The sequence below is a fragment of the Barbus barbus genome (genome assembly GCF_936440315.1).
Source record: "Barbus barbus genome assembly, chromosome: 14".
NCBI classification, from domain to species: Eukaryota; Metazoa; Chordata; class Actinopteri; order Cypriniformes; family Cyprinidae; genus Barbus; species Barbus barbus.
This window is the reverse complement of record NC_136742.1, coordinates 6,622,725-6,640,181: the sequence shown is the minus strand read 5'-3', so window position 1 is coordinate 6,640,181 and position 17,457 is coordinate 6,622,725. Positions and strand designations below refer to the sequence as shown.

General features: G+C 37.0%; 1 protein-coding gene across 4 annotated transcripts in view; it reads right to left on the bottom strand.

The window, feature by feature from the left end:
* Positions 1-17,009, bottom strand: part of LOC306879847 (coiled-coil domain-containing protein 85C-B-like) — a 44,465-nt gene extending 27,456 nt beyond the window's left edge. For all 4 annotated transcript variants that reach the window (XM_079433058.1, XM_079433060.1, XM_079433059.1 and 1 more), the window contains exon 1: positions 15,864-17,009. In XM_079433058.1, coding sequence (XP_079289184.1) covers positions 15,864-16,563 — 700 coding nt within the window. In that variant the 5' untranslated portion in view covers positions 16,564-17,009. The remainder of the gene's footprint in view (positions 1-15,863) is intronic.
* Positions 17,010-17,457: the final 448 nt, after the last annotated feature.

The window sequence follows — 17,457 nt, the reverse complement described above, 5'->3', positions numbered from 1 at the left end:
ATTTGTTTAGAGAATACCCTCTCCTGGCAGATTGCAGAAACGGCTGACGCTCACAGGAAAATCTCCCTCCAAATTGGCCTGTGATGACATTGGGGACACTTTAGTTAAGTTTTGCCTGACGCAATATGAAGGTCACAGTTTGCGTCAACAGAATTGGATTGCTGATTGTGTTCTTTGGAGCAGCTAGTGCCCTACCAGTGTGCCACCTGATGGCTTCATTAACAACTTCATTACACAGCATTTCATTAGGCAGCAATAAATAAATGGATAATCAATGCATTCCCACCTGGACAAAGCCTAGATTAATGCTACAAATGGCTCTACAAGCTCCGGTCATAAACACTGCTTATGGAGGTGGTAAAAAATAGGTATGTGCAAAACTATTTTCACAATCGATAAGCGGTGAGTAGCCTGAATAGCTAGTTGGTCTTTAGGAAGCTCTGAAAAAGAATTATAAGGCTGGTTTTGGGTTCACCTGGCCTGCGATTAGACACATTTCTATAGGGACAGGAGAAGAGGACATGTTCTTGTGTTCAAATACAACTAGAATGGAACAGAACACTGGGGTATTGAGATGCATTTTTTTATTTTTTTTTATTTTAAACATTGCTCTATCCAAAAATTAAACTTGTCTCATCATTAACTTACTCTCATGCTCTCCCAGATGTGTATGACTTTCTTTCTTCTCATGACCACAAACACAGATTTTTAGAAAAATACTCCATCTCTGAGTGCATAATGCAGGTGGATGGGTCCCTCAAAGTTGATGTTTCAAAAACCACACAAAATGAACATGAACACGGGGGAATCCATCAACACTTCCTACACTGGTCAGCAAAGTGGCACACCCTTTAAACTGTAGAATACACTTGTAGAATATATTAATGAAAAGAAACAAGCCTGACTAAAGAACTCTGCTAAGTTAGATGGCAATTTGAACTTAAAATATTTAAGGGGTGTCCAATCTTGTTCCTGGTAGGCCACATTCTTGCAAACTTTCGGTCCAACACACCTGGCTGGAAGTTTCTAGTGCATCTGAAGTCCTTGATTAGCTCGATCAAGTGTGTTTATTACAGTTAAACCTAAAATCTGCAGTAACATGGCCTTCCAGGAACAGGTTTGGAAACCCCTGCTTTAAAAATAATATAATAAAAGAATAAAAATATGAAAATGAAAAATTAAACAAATTAAAGTTAAAAAAAATAAAATCTGAAATTCCATGAATGTTATACAACGTCATCACACTAAGATGCAATCTGTGGTCTTGGCAAATGGGCTGAACAAGTTTAACAGGTTCACTTTGACCCTCATTGGGTCACTGCCCTCATTCTTACACTGGGTTCTGTGATTTTACAACCCATTGACATAAGGTGAAACATCCTCATAAGGTATCTCAGGAACATACAGTGGGTGCGGAAAGTATTCAGACCCCCTTAAATTTTTCACTCTTTGTTATATTGCAGCCATTTGCTAAAATCATTTAAGTTCATTTTTTTCCCCTCATTAATGTACACACAGCACCCCATATTGACAGAAAAACACAGAATTGTTGACATTTTTGCAGATTTATTAAAAAAGAAAAACTGAAATATCACATGGTCGTAAGTATTCAGACCTTTTGCTGTGACACTCATATATTTAACTCAGGTGCTGTCCATTTCTTCGGATCATCCTTGAGATGGTTCTACACCTTCATTTGAGTCCAGTTGTGTTTGATTATACTGAGTGGACTTGATTAGGAAAGCCACACACCTGTCTATATAAGACCTTACAGCTCACAGTGCATGTCAGAGCAAATGAGAATCATGAGGTCAAAGCAACTGCCTGAAGAGCTCAGAGACAGAATTGTGGCAAGGCACAGATCTGGCCAAGGTTACAAAAAAATTTCTGCTGTACTTAATGTTCCTAAGAGCACAGTGGCCTCCATAATCCTTAAATGGATGATGTTTGGGATGACCAGAACCCTTCTTAGAGCTGGCCGTCCGGCCAAACTGAGCTATCGGGGGAGAAGAGCCTTGGTGAGAGAGGTAAAGAAGAACCCAAAGATCACTGTGGCTGAGCTCCAGAGATGCAGTCAGGAGATGGGAGAAAGTTGTAGAAAGTCAACCATCACTGCAGCCCTCCACCAGTCGGGGCTTTATGGCAGAGTGGCCCGACGGAAGCCTCTCCTCAGTGCAAGACACAAAAAAACACCTGAAGGACCACAAGATGGTGAGAAATAAGATTCTCTGGTCTGATGAGACCAAGATAGAACTTTTTGGCCTTAATTCTAAGCGGTATGTGTGGAGAAAACCAGGCACTGCTCATCACCTGTCCAATACAGTCCCAACAGTGAAGCATGGTGGTGGCAGCATCATGCTGTGGGGGTGTTTTTCAGCTGCAGGGACAGGACAACTGGTTGCAATCGAAGGAAAGATGAATGCGGCCAAGTACAGGGATATCCTGGACGAAAACCTTCTCCAGAGTGCTCAGGACCTCAGACTGGGCCGAAGGTTTACCTTCCAACAAGACAATGACCCTAAGCACACAGCTAAAATAACGAAGGAGTGGCTTCACAACAACTCCCTGACTGTTCTTGAATGGCCCAGCCAGAGCCCTGACTTAAACCCAATTGAGCATCTCTGGAGAGACCTAAAAATGGCTGTCCACCAACGTTTACCATCCAACCTGACAGAACTGGAGAGGATCTGCAAGGAGGAATGGCAGAGGATCCCCAAATCCAGGTGTGAAAAACTTGTTGCATCTTTCCCAAAAAAACTCATGGCTGTATTAGATCAAAAGGGTGCTTCTACTAAATACTGAGCAAAGGGTCTGAATACTTAGGACCATGTGATATTTCAGTTTTTCTTTTTTAATAAATCTCCAAAAATGTCAACAATTCTGTTTTTCTGTCAATATGGGGTGCTGTGTGTACATTAATGAGGAAAAAAAATGAACTTAAATGATTTTAGCAAATGGCTGCAATATAACAAAGAGTGAAGTTAAGAGTATTTTCTTAAGTACTTTCCGTACCCACTGTATGTCACAGACAGTAAAAAAACAGACAAAAAGAAATGATTTTATGAAAAATAACTAAGTAGACTTTAAAATTTAAATTAATTTTGCACTTTTTAAAAAAGCTGGGTGAAAAACGGCATCCTTATAATTTGCATCCTTAACAAGCTCAGCCATTACTGGCATATGCCACATAAAACTAGCCCAATTTAACCTGCTAGGATTAAACTTAATCTATCAGGATAAACCAAAACACCAAGTTATCAGTCATAACACATCAATTCAGATAGCAGCCAAATTACTTCTAGTGCTGCATTTAAAAACTGATTTGAATTGTAATATGACAAACATTTGGGTAAATAATTTAAAGTTGCTTCCTAGATATGACAGGAATTTTGTTTTTGATTACTTGTTTTGTACAGCCCTAATTGTATTTCTAAAGCTGTAGGATGCCATCAGGTATTTAAGAGATGCAGACATTTGCTGCTTAAGTTTAATTCGGCAGAATTTTAAACTGAAATCAGATTTGAGACCAAGATTATGTTATCATGGGAACTCCATGAGCCAATGATATCCAGATTCCCACATTCATTCAGAAGTTACACAATAACTCACATGCTTGATGAAACAAGATTGCCTGTCTTCATTTATCTCCCTAGAGTCTCAGAACAGATGGACCCCCACTGGTCAGATAATACCCACTGCGCACTCATCCCATTGCAATTTTCTACCTCAAATTGAAATATATGGGTATAAAGCACCCATAGTTTCACCTTTACTGCTAATAACTGTAGTTGCTGTGTTTTCATTTAATTGATATGACCTAAAATAGATCATTTACAATAACAGTGAAAAACAACAACCCCAAGTGTTGAAAAACAACAACCCCAAACAACAATTTTCATGTTTTTTTCATGTAATAGCGCCACCAAGAGGTCAAACTCCCCAATTTTGGTAATTTGGCCAAAGATTGAGCTCATTCATATGTGTTCTGAGTTTGGCGAAAATATCTAATTCCATTCAAGAGTTACAGCCATTTTTGTAAAAGTGGCCCTGCCTACTCGCAAGCGTGAATCACTAATCAAAATACTTTTGATAACTTTTTGCCATGTGGGTCACTAGATGATGCATGTCAAGTTTCGAGTGATTCGGACACATGTGAGGAGTTAAAAAAAAGTAAATTTTTCAGAAAATCCAAAATGGCGGACTTCCAGAAAACAGATTTGTTTGGTTTGACCCAAGGATTCCAAAGATATAAGACACTTAAGTCTATGGAAAATGGTTTATGAGCTATTGCCAAAAATGTCTGAAATTTTAGTTTTTAGCGCTGTAGTGCCCCATGGGCCGATTGGGGCGAGTCTTTGGATCGGAGTAGCGAGGATTACTACGTTTACTAGGATTTACTAGGATTACCAAGTTTCAGCTCTTTAGGCCTTATGGTTTGGTCTGCATGATCAGTTTTAGGGAAGAAGAAGAATAAAAATTCTTACAATTACAATAGTGTTTCAGCTCTACATGCTTGAATCCCTAATAACTACTAATATTATATTAATAATTCAATTAAATTAAGTTAATAAACAGAAAATGGGGAAAGGGCAACAGAAATTCCAATAACTGTGACATTTTGATGGAAGCACAAGTTACCATGGTAAAATTTTAGGCATTTTAAGCAAGTTTAGGCTTATGGAATTGATGACTGTTGTACACAAACATAAACATTAACATTAACTTTGCAAACATTGTCTCAATTACTTTCTTAAAACATGTTCCTTTATGGTCCAAGATGAATAATTCCAATTTTTTTTTATATAAAATGTAATTCCTACAACTTTGATTTGTCGAATTTGTCAAGTACATAAACTTCTTTGCTAATAAGGACTGCAAATACCAAAGTATGTTTTTTTTAACCAAACAATGGTTTCAAAATTCATATTTGTGACCCTGGACCACAAAACCAGCAGTGTTGGGAAGGTTACTTTGGAAATGTAATCGGTTACAGATTACAAGTTACCCCACTTAAAATGTAATAAGTAGTGTAACTTTTCAATTACTTTATTAAAGTAATGTAACTGATTACATTTGATTACTTTTCTAAATTTCTAATGTTTTCAACTGTTAATCATTGTCAAGCATGTTAACCAGTGAGACCTTTGACTAAGGCACTAAACCCCCAACTGCTCCCCAGGTGCCGCAGCAATATGGCTGCCCACTGCTCCGGGTGTGTGTTCATGGTGTGTGTGTGTGTGTTCACTGCTGTGTGTGTGTGTGTTCACTGCTGTGTGTGTGCACTTGGATGGGTTAAATGCAGAGCACAAATTCCGAGTAGGTCAACATACTTGGCCACACGTCATTTCACTTCACTTTTATCATGTAAAGAGATAACGAAACGAGTTGCTGTGAACAGAGCTGTTTTTGGCAAGGTAAAAAGGATGTTGTTTTACACGACCACTGAGACCATTTCAAGAAGACCCTTATGAATCATACCACCTTGTGGAAAATGGGCATCCGATGTCCCCTTTGAAGCACAGCCACCACAAAATCAGACTTACTTTAAAATTATGCTGAAGTTAAATACAGATTTAAAATCATAACAAAAAATAATTTATAGCTATGATACTGTTTTTGAAATCAAATCTTTGCATAGCTATCACAGGAAACACTGGATCTAACAATGCCTTAGAAAAAAAGAGTTAATCAAAAAAATAAAGCATATACATAAACCCATAAAGGAAATACAAGAGTTATCGGATAAGCATGCTATAAACTTCTGAAACATTGGCGTTTCATATTTTAGAGCAGTCACTGCAATTTATGAAAGAAATCAAGTCTATGTGGGAGTGTGTGTGAAAAAAATCAGATGTAACCCCCTTTGTAATCCTTAACAATTTCATAAGTAACTGTAATTTTAATTAAAAAAAATTTCTGATTACAATTACTTTTATTTTGTAATTAAATTATGTAATTCCGTTACATGTAACTGGTTACTCCCCAACACTGAAAACCAGTCATAAGGGTCAATTTTCGAAACTGAGATTTATACATCATCTGAAACTGAATAAATAATCTTTCCATTGATGTATGGTTTCTTATGATAGGACAATATTCGGCCGAGATACCACTATTTGAAAATCAAATAGTGGTAATAATCAAAATGAAGTTTTGATATATTTACAGTTGGAAATTTACTAAATATCTTCATGGGACATGATCTTTACTTAATATCCTAATGATTTTTGGCATAAAAGAAAAATCAATAACTTTGACCTATACAGTGTATTTTTGGCTATTGCTACAAATATACCCCAGCGACTTAAGACTGGTTTTGTGCTCCAGGGTCACATTTGAGGTAGGAATGTTTCAAAACAGAAAGTTAACAACAGACCTATTTTATTTGGCACTGCAAACTGTAAAAACTATTTTGAAATTCCAGAGGGAACCTAAGGTTCGAAAATTCCAATTCTCATCCGCATTTCGGAATCAAAAACAGAGCACACTATTATTTGGAAAAAGACAAAAGTGCATGATGATCAACAGGACACTTGTTGGACAGTGCTTCACATAATCTTGTTTTACTTTCGAAATCTGAATTACAAACAAAATGTAGATCACTTTAAATATGCAGCCCACATAAACCAGTGATAGAATATGCTAGTAATGTAGCACTACTTCCTGTCTGTGTAAAGGCTTCAACTCTGAAACCATAGAGTTGTGAGCAGTTGTGCAACACAGCTTGGGATCGAACATTGCCATGAAATATGAACCTGTCTCTGATGATTACCGCAGCACCATCTGTGCACTGGGACGGCCAACGGCTCGACTGATTGATGAGACCCCTTAAGGAGGAAAGAGAGCAGGGGACCTCATACACACACACTCTCTGTTTGCCTTACCACTAGCCAATGTCTCAGCAAATAACTCCACAGGTCCCACTTCACTCACTTATCACCTTCCTATACGGCTGTTAGCAAGTCTGATACACACTCCGAACATCTATGCGCTCAACTTGACCGTCTTATTAAATGACACTGAATCCAGGCCACACACATTGACCCCAGGGGAGTTAACCATGATAAAATTCATTTCATTGATCGGACAAGCTCGAAGTAGACCACCATGCTGGGCACAAGCCATGAAGGGTTTTTTAGGGTGGAAATCTCATCAAACCTGTCAACAATTCAATCCAATTCAACTTTGATTGAATCATTTTAACTATTAATTCATTAATTTATTTACTTGGTTTGAGTTTAGAGTACTGGATCATGTTTTACAAGAAAATCCTATTGCACATTTAATTCAATGTGCTAGTGTTAGGCGAATGAAAATTGTCTCTACATCAAATTTTGTATTAATATGTGCATAAACTACAAATTAGTCTAGCTAGGAGTAACATTACATCTCAGGCACATACAGTGTTGGAGAGTAACTAGTTACATGTAACAGAATTCCGTAATTTAATTACAAAATAAATGCAATTGTAATCAGTTACATTACGGTACTTTAATAAAGTAATTGAACACTTACACTACTTATTACATTTTAAATAGGGTAACTTGCAATCTGTAACCTATTACCTTCCCGACACGGTGCACATATATACTAAATATTTTGCACCATTGCATTTATAAACTCATGTTTTATGTGAGGCAAAAGACCTTAGAATCAACCTCAATAGAATAAAATGAAATTCACTGCGTTTCACAACTTCTGCTCACTAATTTGAAAGCTGTGGATTGTTGAAACTAAAAATCATATTATACAACTAGACATTGTGAGCTTAAAACCTACTAGCTACGTTCAGTCTTAACCCTCTATGGTACCGTGTTGCCTCCAGGCAACATACTTTATTTTAGGGTTTCTTAATAAAATGAGACACCCATTTAATTGATAAATGCTATCTCAGGGTAGTAGAACTCAAAAGTGGTCACATGACCCGCAGGGGTCCATTTTGCTTCCAATTTCAGGGCATGTGCACATGTCACATGACTCCCTAGTTTCTCCAATGAAAAGTGCATTTATCATTCAATTTTATCCATATAATCGCCTACAAAAAACCTGAGTCACCTTCATTAGTAAGTAAAGAAGTATTTTCAAAAACTTTACATTTATATATCATAAAATGTATTATAGGAAATTACAAAAAACTTCATGTTGCCTCAAGGGAACATTGTACCTTAATGGAATCACATGAGGCCATGCAGGCCTGCTAGGTTATAATACAAGTATATGATATTAGTAAAGAAAAGAGATAGAATTATGTAAATGTATCTGCATTTTTGCAAAATTTTGTAATGCATTTGTAAAAATAGTCATTCAGATATTATATCTGCACATATTATGATTTCTCTGTTGAGAGGAATTGCTTTCAAGCAGTCAGGTGTCATTATTGAGGAAGGAGATTTTACATGCATGTGCTTGTGTGTGTGTGTGTGTGTGTGTGTGTGTGTGTGTGCATGCTTGTAAGGATAAGGTGCATATTAGGATAAGTTTATGCTGATTTTTTATTTTTTACCTTGAAACAACTCTGATTGTAATGTTTTGATATGATAACTGATATGATGTTTTGGTTATACTTGTGATCCACGATGGTACAATGTTGCCTGAGAGAAACAGCTGGATATGAAATTGCATTTTATTAAATATGAGATATGCAATACATTCAAATCTAGATAAAACTAACTGTTCAAGTATTTGGTTAAAGAAAATTGTTAACAATAAATATATAGATTTTTTATGTATGAAAATGTCAAATGTTTAAATTTGTCTGTTGTGGTACAATGTTGCCTTGAGGCAACAAACTTTAAAAAAATTAATAAATAAAAAATTAATGAAAATGTTTATTGATATTGTTATAGTGACCAATTTTAAACATCACAAATAATTTTTTCCTCGTTGATATCATATTGTGTACCGTAGAGGATTAAAGGGTTACTCCACCCCAAAATGAAAATTTTGTCATTAATCACTTACCCCCATGTCGTTCCAAACCTGTAAAAGCTTTGTTCGTCTTCGGAACACAATTTAAGATATTTTGGATGAAAACCAGGAGGCTTGTGACTGTCCCATTGACTGCCAAACAATTAACACTGTCAAGGCCCAGAAAAATATGGAAGATATCGTCAAGATAGTCCATCTGCCATCAGTGCTTCAACTTGAATGGGGGGGGATATGACATGACCAAAATCTTATATCACGATATGACTAATTTTATATTATGATAACGATATACATCACAATATAGTATTTTTTTTCTTTTAAAAAGGTTTTTAATTATGATATTAAAATCTTTGATACCATAGAATTTTCATAGTCCTTGTCACCAATGTCAATATCAAACTAATACAAGCCTAAAAAGTGACAACAAAAACAAAACAAGCTCACTGAAGATAAATGAACAGTCAGTGATGAAATAAGGATGAGAAACTAATTGCAAGCAATAGGACAAAAAACTACAATAAGAAACGCAACATACATTGTGTAAATTAATTCGTCTTCACTGTGTTAATTATATCTATCTATCTATCTATCTATCTATCTATCTATCTATCTATCTATCTATCTATCTATCTATCTATGATAGATATAATTAACACATGTATTATGTATAGATTCCATACATATATATCAATGTGTCATTATTATAATTATTTTTTTTATTTCTTCTTATTAAAGATACAAAACTGATTTAGTCAAGAGCAGTGAGAGATTTTCTAGCAATGTGCTATGATTAATATGAATGGCAGTGTGACGAGTCGGCTGCCTCCCCCCTTATCATCATCACCACCCCGTCCCGTATTCGCCGCCCTTCACCAGGCTCCCGACGGGAGTGGGTGTGTGAGAGAGGAGGGGCGCTGAAACAGCCAGGGCTGGCGGCGTGTGATGAGGCGCACCTGATGTGAATAGAACCTCATCACCGCCGCCGTTTAAATGCCGAGCGCGCCTCTCCTCGGGAGACCGGTCTCTTCCCAGTGCATGCACGCTGGTGTCCTCGTGGGTCCGGGAAGGGAGCGTCGAGTAGGAAGACTGCCGCACCCGTTAGACGGCCGACGGGCCAGGATGCCGGGCCGTCGAGTCCCCCAGAAGCTCCGGGGGCTTAGGAGAAGGATGTCGCCGCTGAAGGAAGCCGCCGCCACTCGCTCCTGGACCCGAGAGGGGAGCGCGTGCGGCCACCGGACTCCGCCCCTTCCCTGGACCCTTCCCTCTTGAACACTGCAGTCCTTCACAAGCCCCGCAGCACGACGAGGACACCAGATCCCCTGTTTATTTTGGACACTTTTCCCCCTTTGGACACTTTATTTTAATATTTTTTGTTTAATAAAAACCTCTCCGAGGCCTGACGCCACGCCCACTGTGTCTGTCGTTTGCTCCTCCCGCCACAGGCAGACAGAACAAATATTGGACAGCTAACACCGAAGTCCAGATCCAATATACTGTTATATATGCGTTTTGTCTTTCAGCTGTTTACTCTCTCTTAAGACCTAAATCGCTGTGTTTATGAGGATACTTGCAAAGACGGGGATTCTGATGCATATAAGTGTGTTTATGCAATCGTTCAAAGCCAATAAAGCGAAAAAAAAAGCACAGTCCTCTCACACAGAAAGAGAGATGGCGCACGCATATAGCTCTGTTGTTTGTGTTTCAACGGCTTAAAATCGGTTGTTTTAAAACCGCAGTGCTTAAAAACGTGTGCCCACGCTACATACTACATCTGGTCCCTCGTTTAGGAACGAACTCCTTGTTTTGTTCTGGCTGGTCGTTCTCCATCTGGTTCTGTCTCCCCTACACGCACCGTGGTGGCACGTAAAGATCGCAGTCATCTAAACGATGAAAAAGTATTATCGTAAACAATGTATTTTGCAACACCACGAAATAAACGATAGAACATAATATGAAACGATAGACTTATTATTCCGTCCATCCAATATATCGTCATATCGCACAGCCCTAAATATGAATGTTATGAAGTGACGAGAATAGTTTTTGTAGGCAAAGAAAACAAAAATAACGACTTTATTCAACAATTCGTCTCCACCGTAGCGCCATTTTGGAGAATATCCACTGAACGCAAACTGCATACGCTGTTCTGTGTCAGCCACACCAGATTGAACCATTGAAGGCAGATGGACTATTTTGACAATGTCTTTCATATTTTTCTGTGCCTTGACAGTGTTATTTGGCAGTTAATGGGACAGCCAAAATATCTTAAATTGTGTTCCAAAGACGAATGAAGCTTTAACGGGTTTGGAACGACATGGGGGTAAGTGATTAATGACAAAATTTTCATTTTGGGGTGGAGTAACCCTTTAAGAGCAACATAATAAATTGTAGAAAGTATCTAATTTAAATAAACAATAATAATAATAATAATATTTGTTATCATTGTGGTGACATATATATACATTTATTTTGATTTTGGGGTGAAATGTGACTCCATAAGCCTAAGACAGCAGGCGTGAGACCTAAAAATGATACACTGTCAAATAATCGCTGAGGTTTTAAACACTGTTAGGTCACTCTATACTTACAAACCATTGCCAATTGCCATATATATTAAAAGCAATTGCGCAGACAAAAGCTAGCCAACCCATCAGGAAGCATTTTCAGTTGTCACTTCAAAACTGAGAGTCAGGACAGCCTGTGTTCAGCACAATACTACTGTCCTTTCATCTGAAATCCTGGTGCTGCTGAAGTGCAGCTAAAGCCAGGCTTAACATGCCATTTCATTACAGTAATCAAACAGTCAGCTCATGTGGGTTTTTAGGGCTTGAATAGGGTGATCGCATTGATTTCTTTTTGTGAGCCCTTCCACGGCACGAGAAAACAAAGACCATCAGCAAATCCAAAATCCATACACGATTTAACACGGGACCTTCACTCAAGGCCACACTCACATGCGATACTGTTGTTTTATAGATCTGAGGTGATTTAGGTAATTAGCACTGGAGTGATTAGCTACATCTTCAGTAATATTGTAAGACCTAAACTCTTACGCTTACTGTTATCTGTTAAGTATAATCAATTAGTATAATCAATTCTTCTAGTTTCATATCACGTACAGGACTTAAAACGAAAGCATCAGAAAGTGATTACCCTTATAATCTTAGTATAGCTCTTTGAAATTAAGTCTTTATTAAGCCTTTCACTGTTGTAGCCTAAGTGTTATTAAATTTAGTTTCACAGGAGCATCTTAAAACTGCTTAAACCTCCAACATATTTACAATTAGTAGATTGATGAGCAATACTGTTAAAACCCCATGAAATGGCATACCAAGTTCAGTTTTCTCTGTTTACATATTTCCAATTACTGTTTTAACTCACATTAACTCAAACTATCTCTACTTAAGACTGTAGAATGTGTGGCAATATGGTGGCACAGTGACGTCAGTGACCATGCCATGAAAAGTCCAGTTGTTTATTAAATGTGTGGAAAGAAATTTGCACATGCCCGTTAGTGAAAGAGGAGTAATTAGTATTTATGGTTTGTTTTCCTGTCAGACAAAAACTTTCAAAGTTCAGCCAAACAATTAAACAAAAAACAAAAAAAGTACTAAATTTGCTGTTAATTTACTCAACTTCAGAGCATCCAAGATGTAGATGACTTTTTTATTCATTTGAACGGTAAACAATTATTTTAGCTGAAACCGTGATCCTTGGTGATTAATAAAATGTCATAAAGTCAAAGGCTACCATCACTTTAAAAGTCACAAAAGCATATTAGACGATATAAAATGAATACCTGTGGCTCTTAGCGATATATTGAGGTATTATGAAGCAAAATGATCAGTCTGTGCAAGAAAATGAGACTATTGATTACAGGCAATAATGTTGTAAATAATGTTCAAGTAAACAGTCTGGTTTGGTTCACAAAAGAATCAATTCTTTTGAACTGGTTGTTTTTAAAGGGGTCATCGAATGCAAAATTCACTTTTCAAGTTGTTTCAACATAACTGTGTGTTTGAAGTGTGTGTACACATCCATCCTATAATGATAAAAATCCACCCAGAGTTTTTTTTTAATCTAAATGACTGCTAAATGTCTAAAAGTAAAAAGTGTAAAGACCATCGACTCTACCGTGTGACTCCACCGGACAGGGACACCGGCAGAGGATATAAGTATTATTTTTCCTCTTTCCTACAACTTGTTTCACTTCCATTTCAGTTTTTATAACCATTTCTTACTATGTGTAAGTAAGTTTTAAAACTCAGTGTTGGCTCAGTGTTGATGTCTGTATAGTTTTATTTAATTTGAGTTATTTTAGTACTTCATACTATAATAATATATATATTGAATTTATTTTTATATGTATGTGGCTGTTCATACACATGTAGTTGTTTGGCTTAGTGTTATGTTAGAAGCATTATTATACTCATACCTTTTGTTGTTTTAATATTTTGAATTGTTTTTAGCTTATTTTATTGTTTTGTTTTCATTTAAATCTTTAGTATTGAAATGTTGTTGTATGCATTTGTCAATTTTATTTAATTTCTTTATTTTCTTAAATACGTGTATATTGTATTTACAGAGTTTTGACTTTTAGTTTTAGTTACTTTTTCTTATTTGTAAGTCGCTTTGGATAAAAGCATCTGCTAAATGACTAAAAGTAAAGTAAGTTTTAAAATCCCCTTTCTCAAATCAGGCTGTTCTGAGGTTCCTGTCAGAATGACGTAGTTCTGTACAGACCACTCCCCCGATAGTTGATTGACAAGACCGTCTTACCTTAGACCCGCCCTGAGTGAGCTGAGAGCTGTCCGCCATTGTATCGACTCCGGTGCAGGGGAAGACAAGATGTCTCCGATTAAGCGATTAATTTAAGTGTTAATTAATTGACGTGTTTTGTTGTTGGATGTAATAATGAATATAGCAGTCGTCATTTACTCCCGACCAGTGTTGGGTGTAACGCATTACTAAGTATCGCGTTACTGTAATTAAATTACTTATCCACCAAAAATTTAAGTAAGGGATTACTGTTCAAATTCAAATCGAAAACTAATATTATCTGATTATGTAATCCGTATGAAACTAAACGAGGTACAGTCTTTCCTGTATCTGAAGTGTCTACTTTTAAATGAACGAATTAAAATCAAAAACTAATATTTCTGATTATGTAATCCCTATGAAACTGAAGTACAGTCTTTCCCGTATCTGAGCTCATTATATGTAGTCACCTGCGCACAAACGCCCTCACCTAGATACCAAAAAAATATAATCAAGATTCATCTAATTTTCATCATTTTTGGAAGAAGACCCACTATCAGGAATTTACCTCATAATAACAGCGCGATCTGACATGGCTTTATTCAGCAGAGAAGATCATTTCTGTCATTTATTCTTATTGGTTAACGTTATTTTTACATAAATATTTTACTAGTTGGGCTTTTCCTGAACATCTTGCCGAACTGAGGATTTCTATTTGTTATCCAAAGAAGGTTACATAAAAAAAGTTTAAGTATTACAGTTGTTTTAAAGCTAAAAGGCTAAACTATTCTATGTTTGACTCAAATTAAAAGAATAAAGAGTTTAATTTCTATTAAGGTTTGTATGAATTTTAAGATGTAGCCTAATTAGCAATTTGAATAATTAAGTTACTTATTGAGTAACTAAGTTACTTTTCAGACAGAGTAATTAGTAAAGTAATTTAAATACAATATTGAAGTAATTAGTAACTATAATTAATTACTTTTTGAAAGTAACTTACCCAACACTGCTCCTGACATCTGAGCCGCTGAAGACACAGAGGATTAATGTTACTTTAGTTTTTGAAGGGATTGCACCGATCCCCGATCTACATACAGTACATGCGCCTATGTTAGCGCGAATCATTCCTGATCCAGCTTTATCTACAGAAGAAGTGAATCTTTGCAAATCGCCTTTTCTAATAACATGCTAGTTAGCCAGTTTCGCGGCTAAAGTAAACAGTACTGCTCGTCACCCCACAGAAGAGAGGGGCGGGGCGAGCAGAGCTCATCAGCATTTAAAGCAACATGGACTATAACGGCTTGATGAAAACAGAGCTGATTTTTTGGTAAAGAATGTGTTTTTTACACTACCATTGAGAAATTTTAACCAAAGTATGTTATAGACTTTTCATTAAGACCCTAAAGAATCATATCAAATCGTGTAAAATGGGCATCCGATGACCCCGTTAAGAAACTGGATGAACCAGTTCACCAAAAAGGACTGAACCGTCTGAAACAGTTCACGGCTCAAACAGCACAGATCTACAAGATCCTCAATCAAAACTCATGTTCAGAGCAAAATACAGGTGTATATGATCCATGGAACTCGTTCAGTGCTCCAGTTACTGGTGAGCTGCTGCTACAAGTATGCATGAACCAAGCACTTGAATGTTTTTATGGTTTCTCAAGGTATATCTAAAAAGGCCAATTCATTTTATAGGCTTTAGACATGTAAAACATCCACGTTTCACGTAATTATTGGGTGTTTTAATAATATAATTATGTATGTTATCTCATTATGTGGTTATGCAAACTGGTCAATCAGTTATTTGAACCAGTATTATCTTATTTTTGACTCTCAAAGTGACGACAGCCGTTGACTTTTTATAAGTCATTGGCATTTTATGAATTATTAAGGACCATGGGTTCAGCTAAAAATATGTTTTACTGTTCTACTGAAAAAAAATAAAAGAAAGTCACCTACATCTCGAGGGTGAGTAAATTAACAAGACATTTTATTTTATATTTTTTTGGTGAACTATATGTATACCTGACACAAATTAATGATGTCAAATTTTTAAAAGCGTACTAATATATGAATGGCCTTAAAGACATGCATTAAAAGCCACAAAACTCCAATTTTGATTGCACTGTTTTTTTATACAATGATGGCGGCAAAAATGGTCATCTACTCACCACTGAGTCCATTGGGAATGCTCCTGTGATGATGTGGAGCAGAGAGATCATCCATTGATCGTCGTATGGTGCCAATCTTGGTTTCTACAGTCTTGTGTATATGATTATGAAGATGGTCTGGGCTGCCAGCACTTCCACCGCTGGAGGTACTGCTCCCATCTCCAACATCTCTGACAATCCCAGAACCTCCATTCAGGTTGCTCAGACTGGACTGGCTGTCTATAGAGCTCCTAGATCCTGCGCCATTCCTATCTTCATCCAACATGAGAATGATCTCCTTTAGTTCTGCATTCTCCCGGAAAACGTTTTCCTGGTTGACCTCCAGCTCTTTGAGTTTCTGCTGATAGGTGCTCACCTCCTTCCGCATGGAGCTGGCCGCATACCTCCCAAACCTCTGCCATTCCCGAGACAGCTTCTTACCTTTCTGCCGATCATCATCGAGAAAGCAGCAGAGTTCCCTGAGCTCTTGGTTATCGTCTTGCAGTTTCTGGTTGATCTCCTTAAGATTACGGATCTCATGGAGGTGCACCTGCAGTCTGCGGTTGACGTCCTTCATCATGTTCCCATGTTCTAGCATTAGGTTCATTTTCTCACCGTCAGCCCTTCTCAGTCTCTTAATCAAGTCCTCTTTGCTCCATCTGACCAGTTCTTCATCAGAGATCTTACTCAGGTCATCATTAGGACAATGTTTTGCCATCATGATGCTTACAGAGGAACAGTCTCAGGGTTAAATATTCAACATAGCGCTGCGCTCCAATCACGCATTAAATAATTAAATAAGTTTCATAAATAATTACAGGAATTCTTTTACAATGGAAGACTATGCAACTGATTTGTATTCCACACAAATGTATTTTCAACCCTTCACCTTACCGATAACTTCACAATCATGCGTGCATTTAAATATCATAAAATATGCGTGACATACAAGTCCACGAGCATCATTGTAAATGTTTCCTCAAGAAAATAATCGTGATCTTACAGGTTTCAAGAGCTGGATTTAAACAAATAACAACCATAAACAGCGCCTTCATCAAAGACATGCCTGCATTCAGGGTCAAATTCATCGGGAGCCCCAGAGATCAGATCAGAAGGGGTTTGCCGTGCTCCGTGCTCCGGGTCTCGGGTTCGGTTCCTCTTTAGACTGGAGCGGATCCGAGCAGGTTCAGAGATGAGAGGCAAAAGGCAGGATCTGCCCTCTCTTAAAGAGACAGCACCACATTCCCACAGACAGATTGTAATTATATTTCTAAAATATAGATTATAATAGATTCTAATCATTTTAATTGTGATTAAATTATTAATTTATATTTAATTATAATTACTTTTCACTTTTTTATGTTACTGTTGAAAAGTTCTTTGTAGACTATTTATTTATGCGGTTTGTATGTATTTTTAAGTTTAAACCCTACAGTGCACTAACTCTGGTATTACACACATTTTAAAGATCTAGATTTGGTTATAATGTAAAGTGAGAGAGGAGCAGATGGGTACCAGAGATATTTTACATCGAAAGAAAAATCCTCCTAAAACGTGAAAAATGGCATGATTTTGTTCACAGGAAACATTAAAAATATATATATATATACTTAAA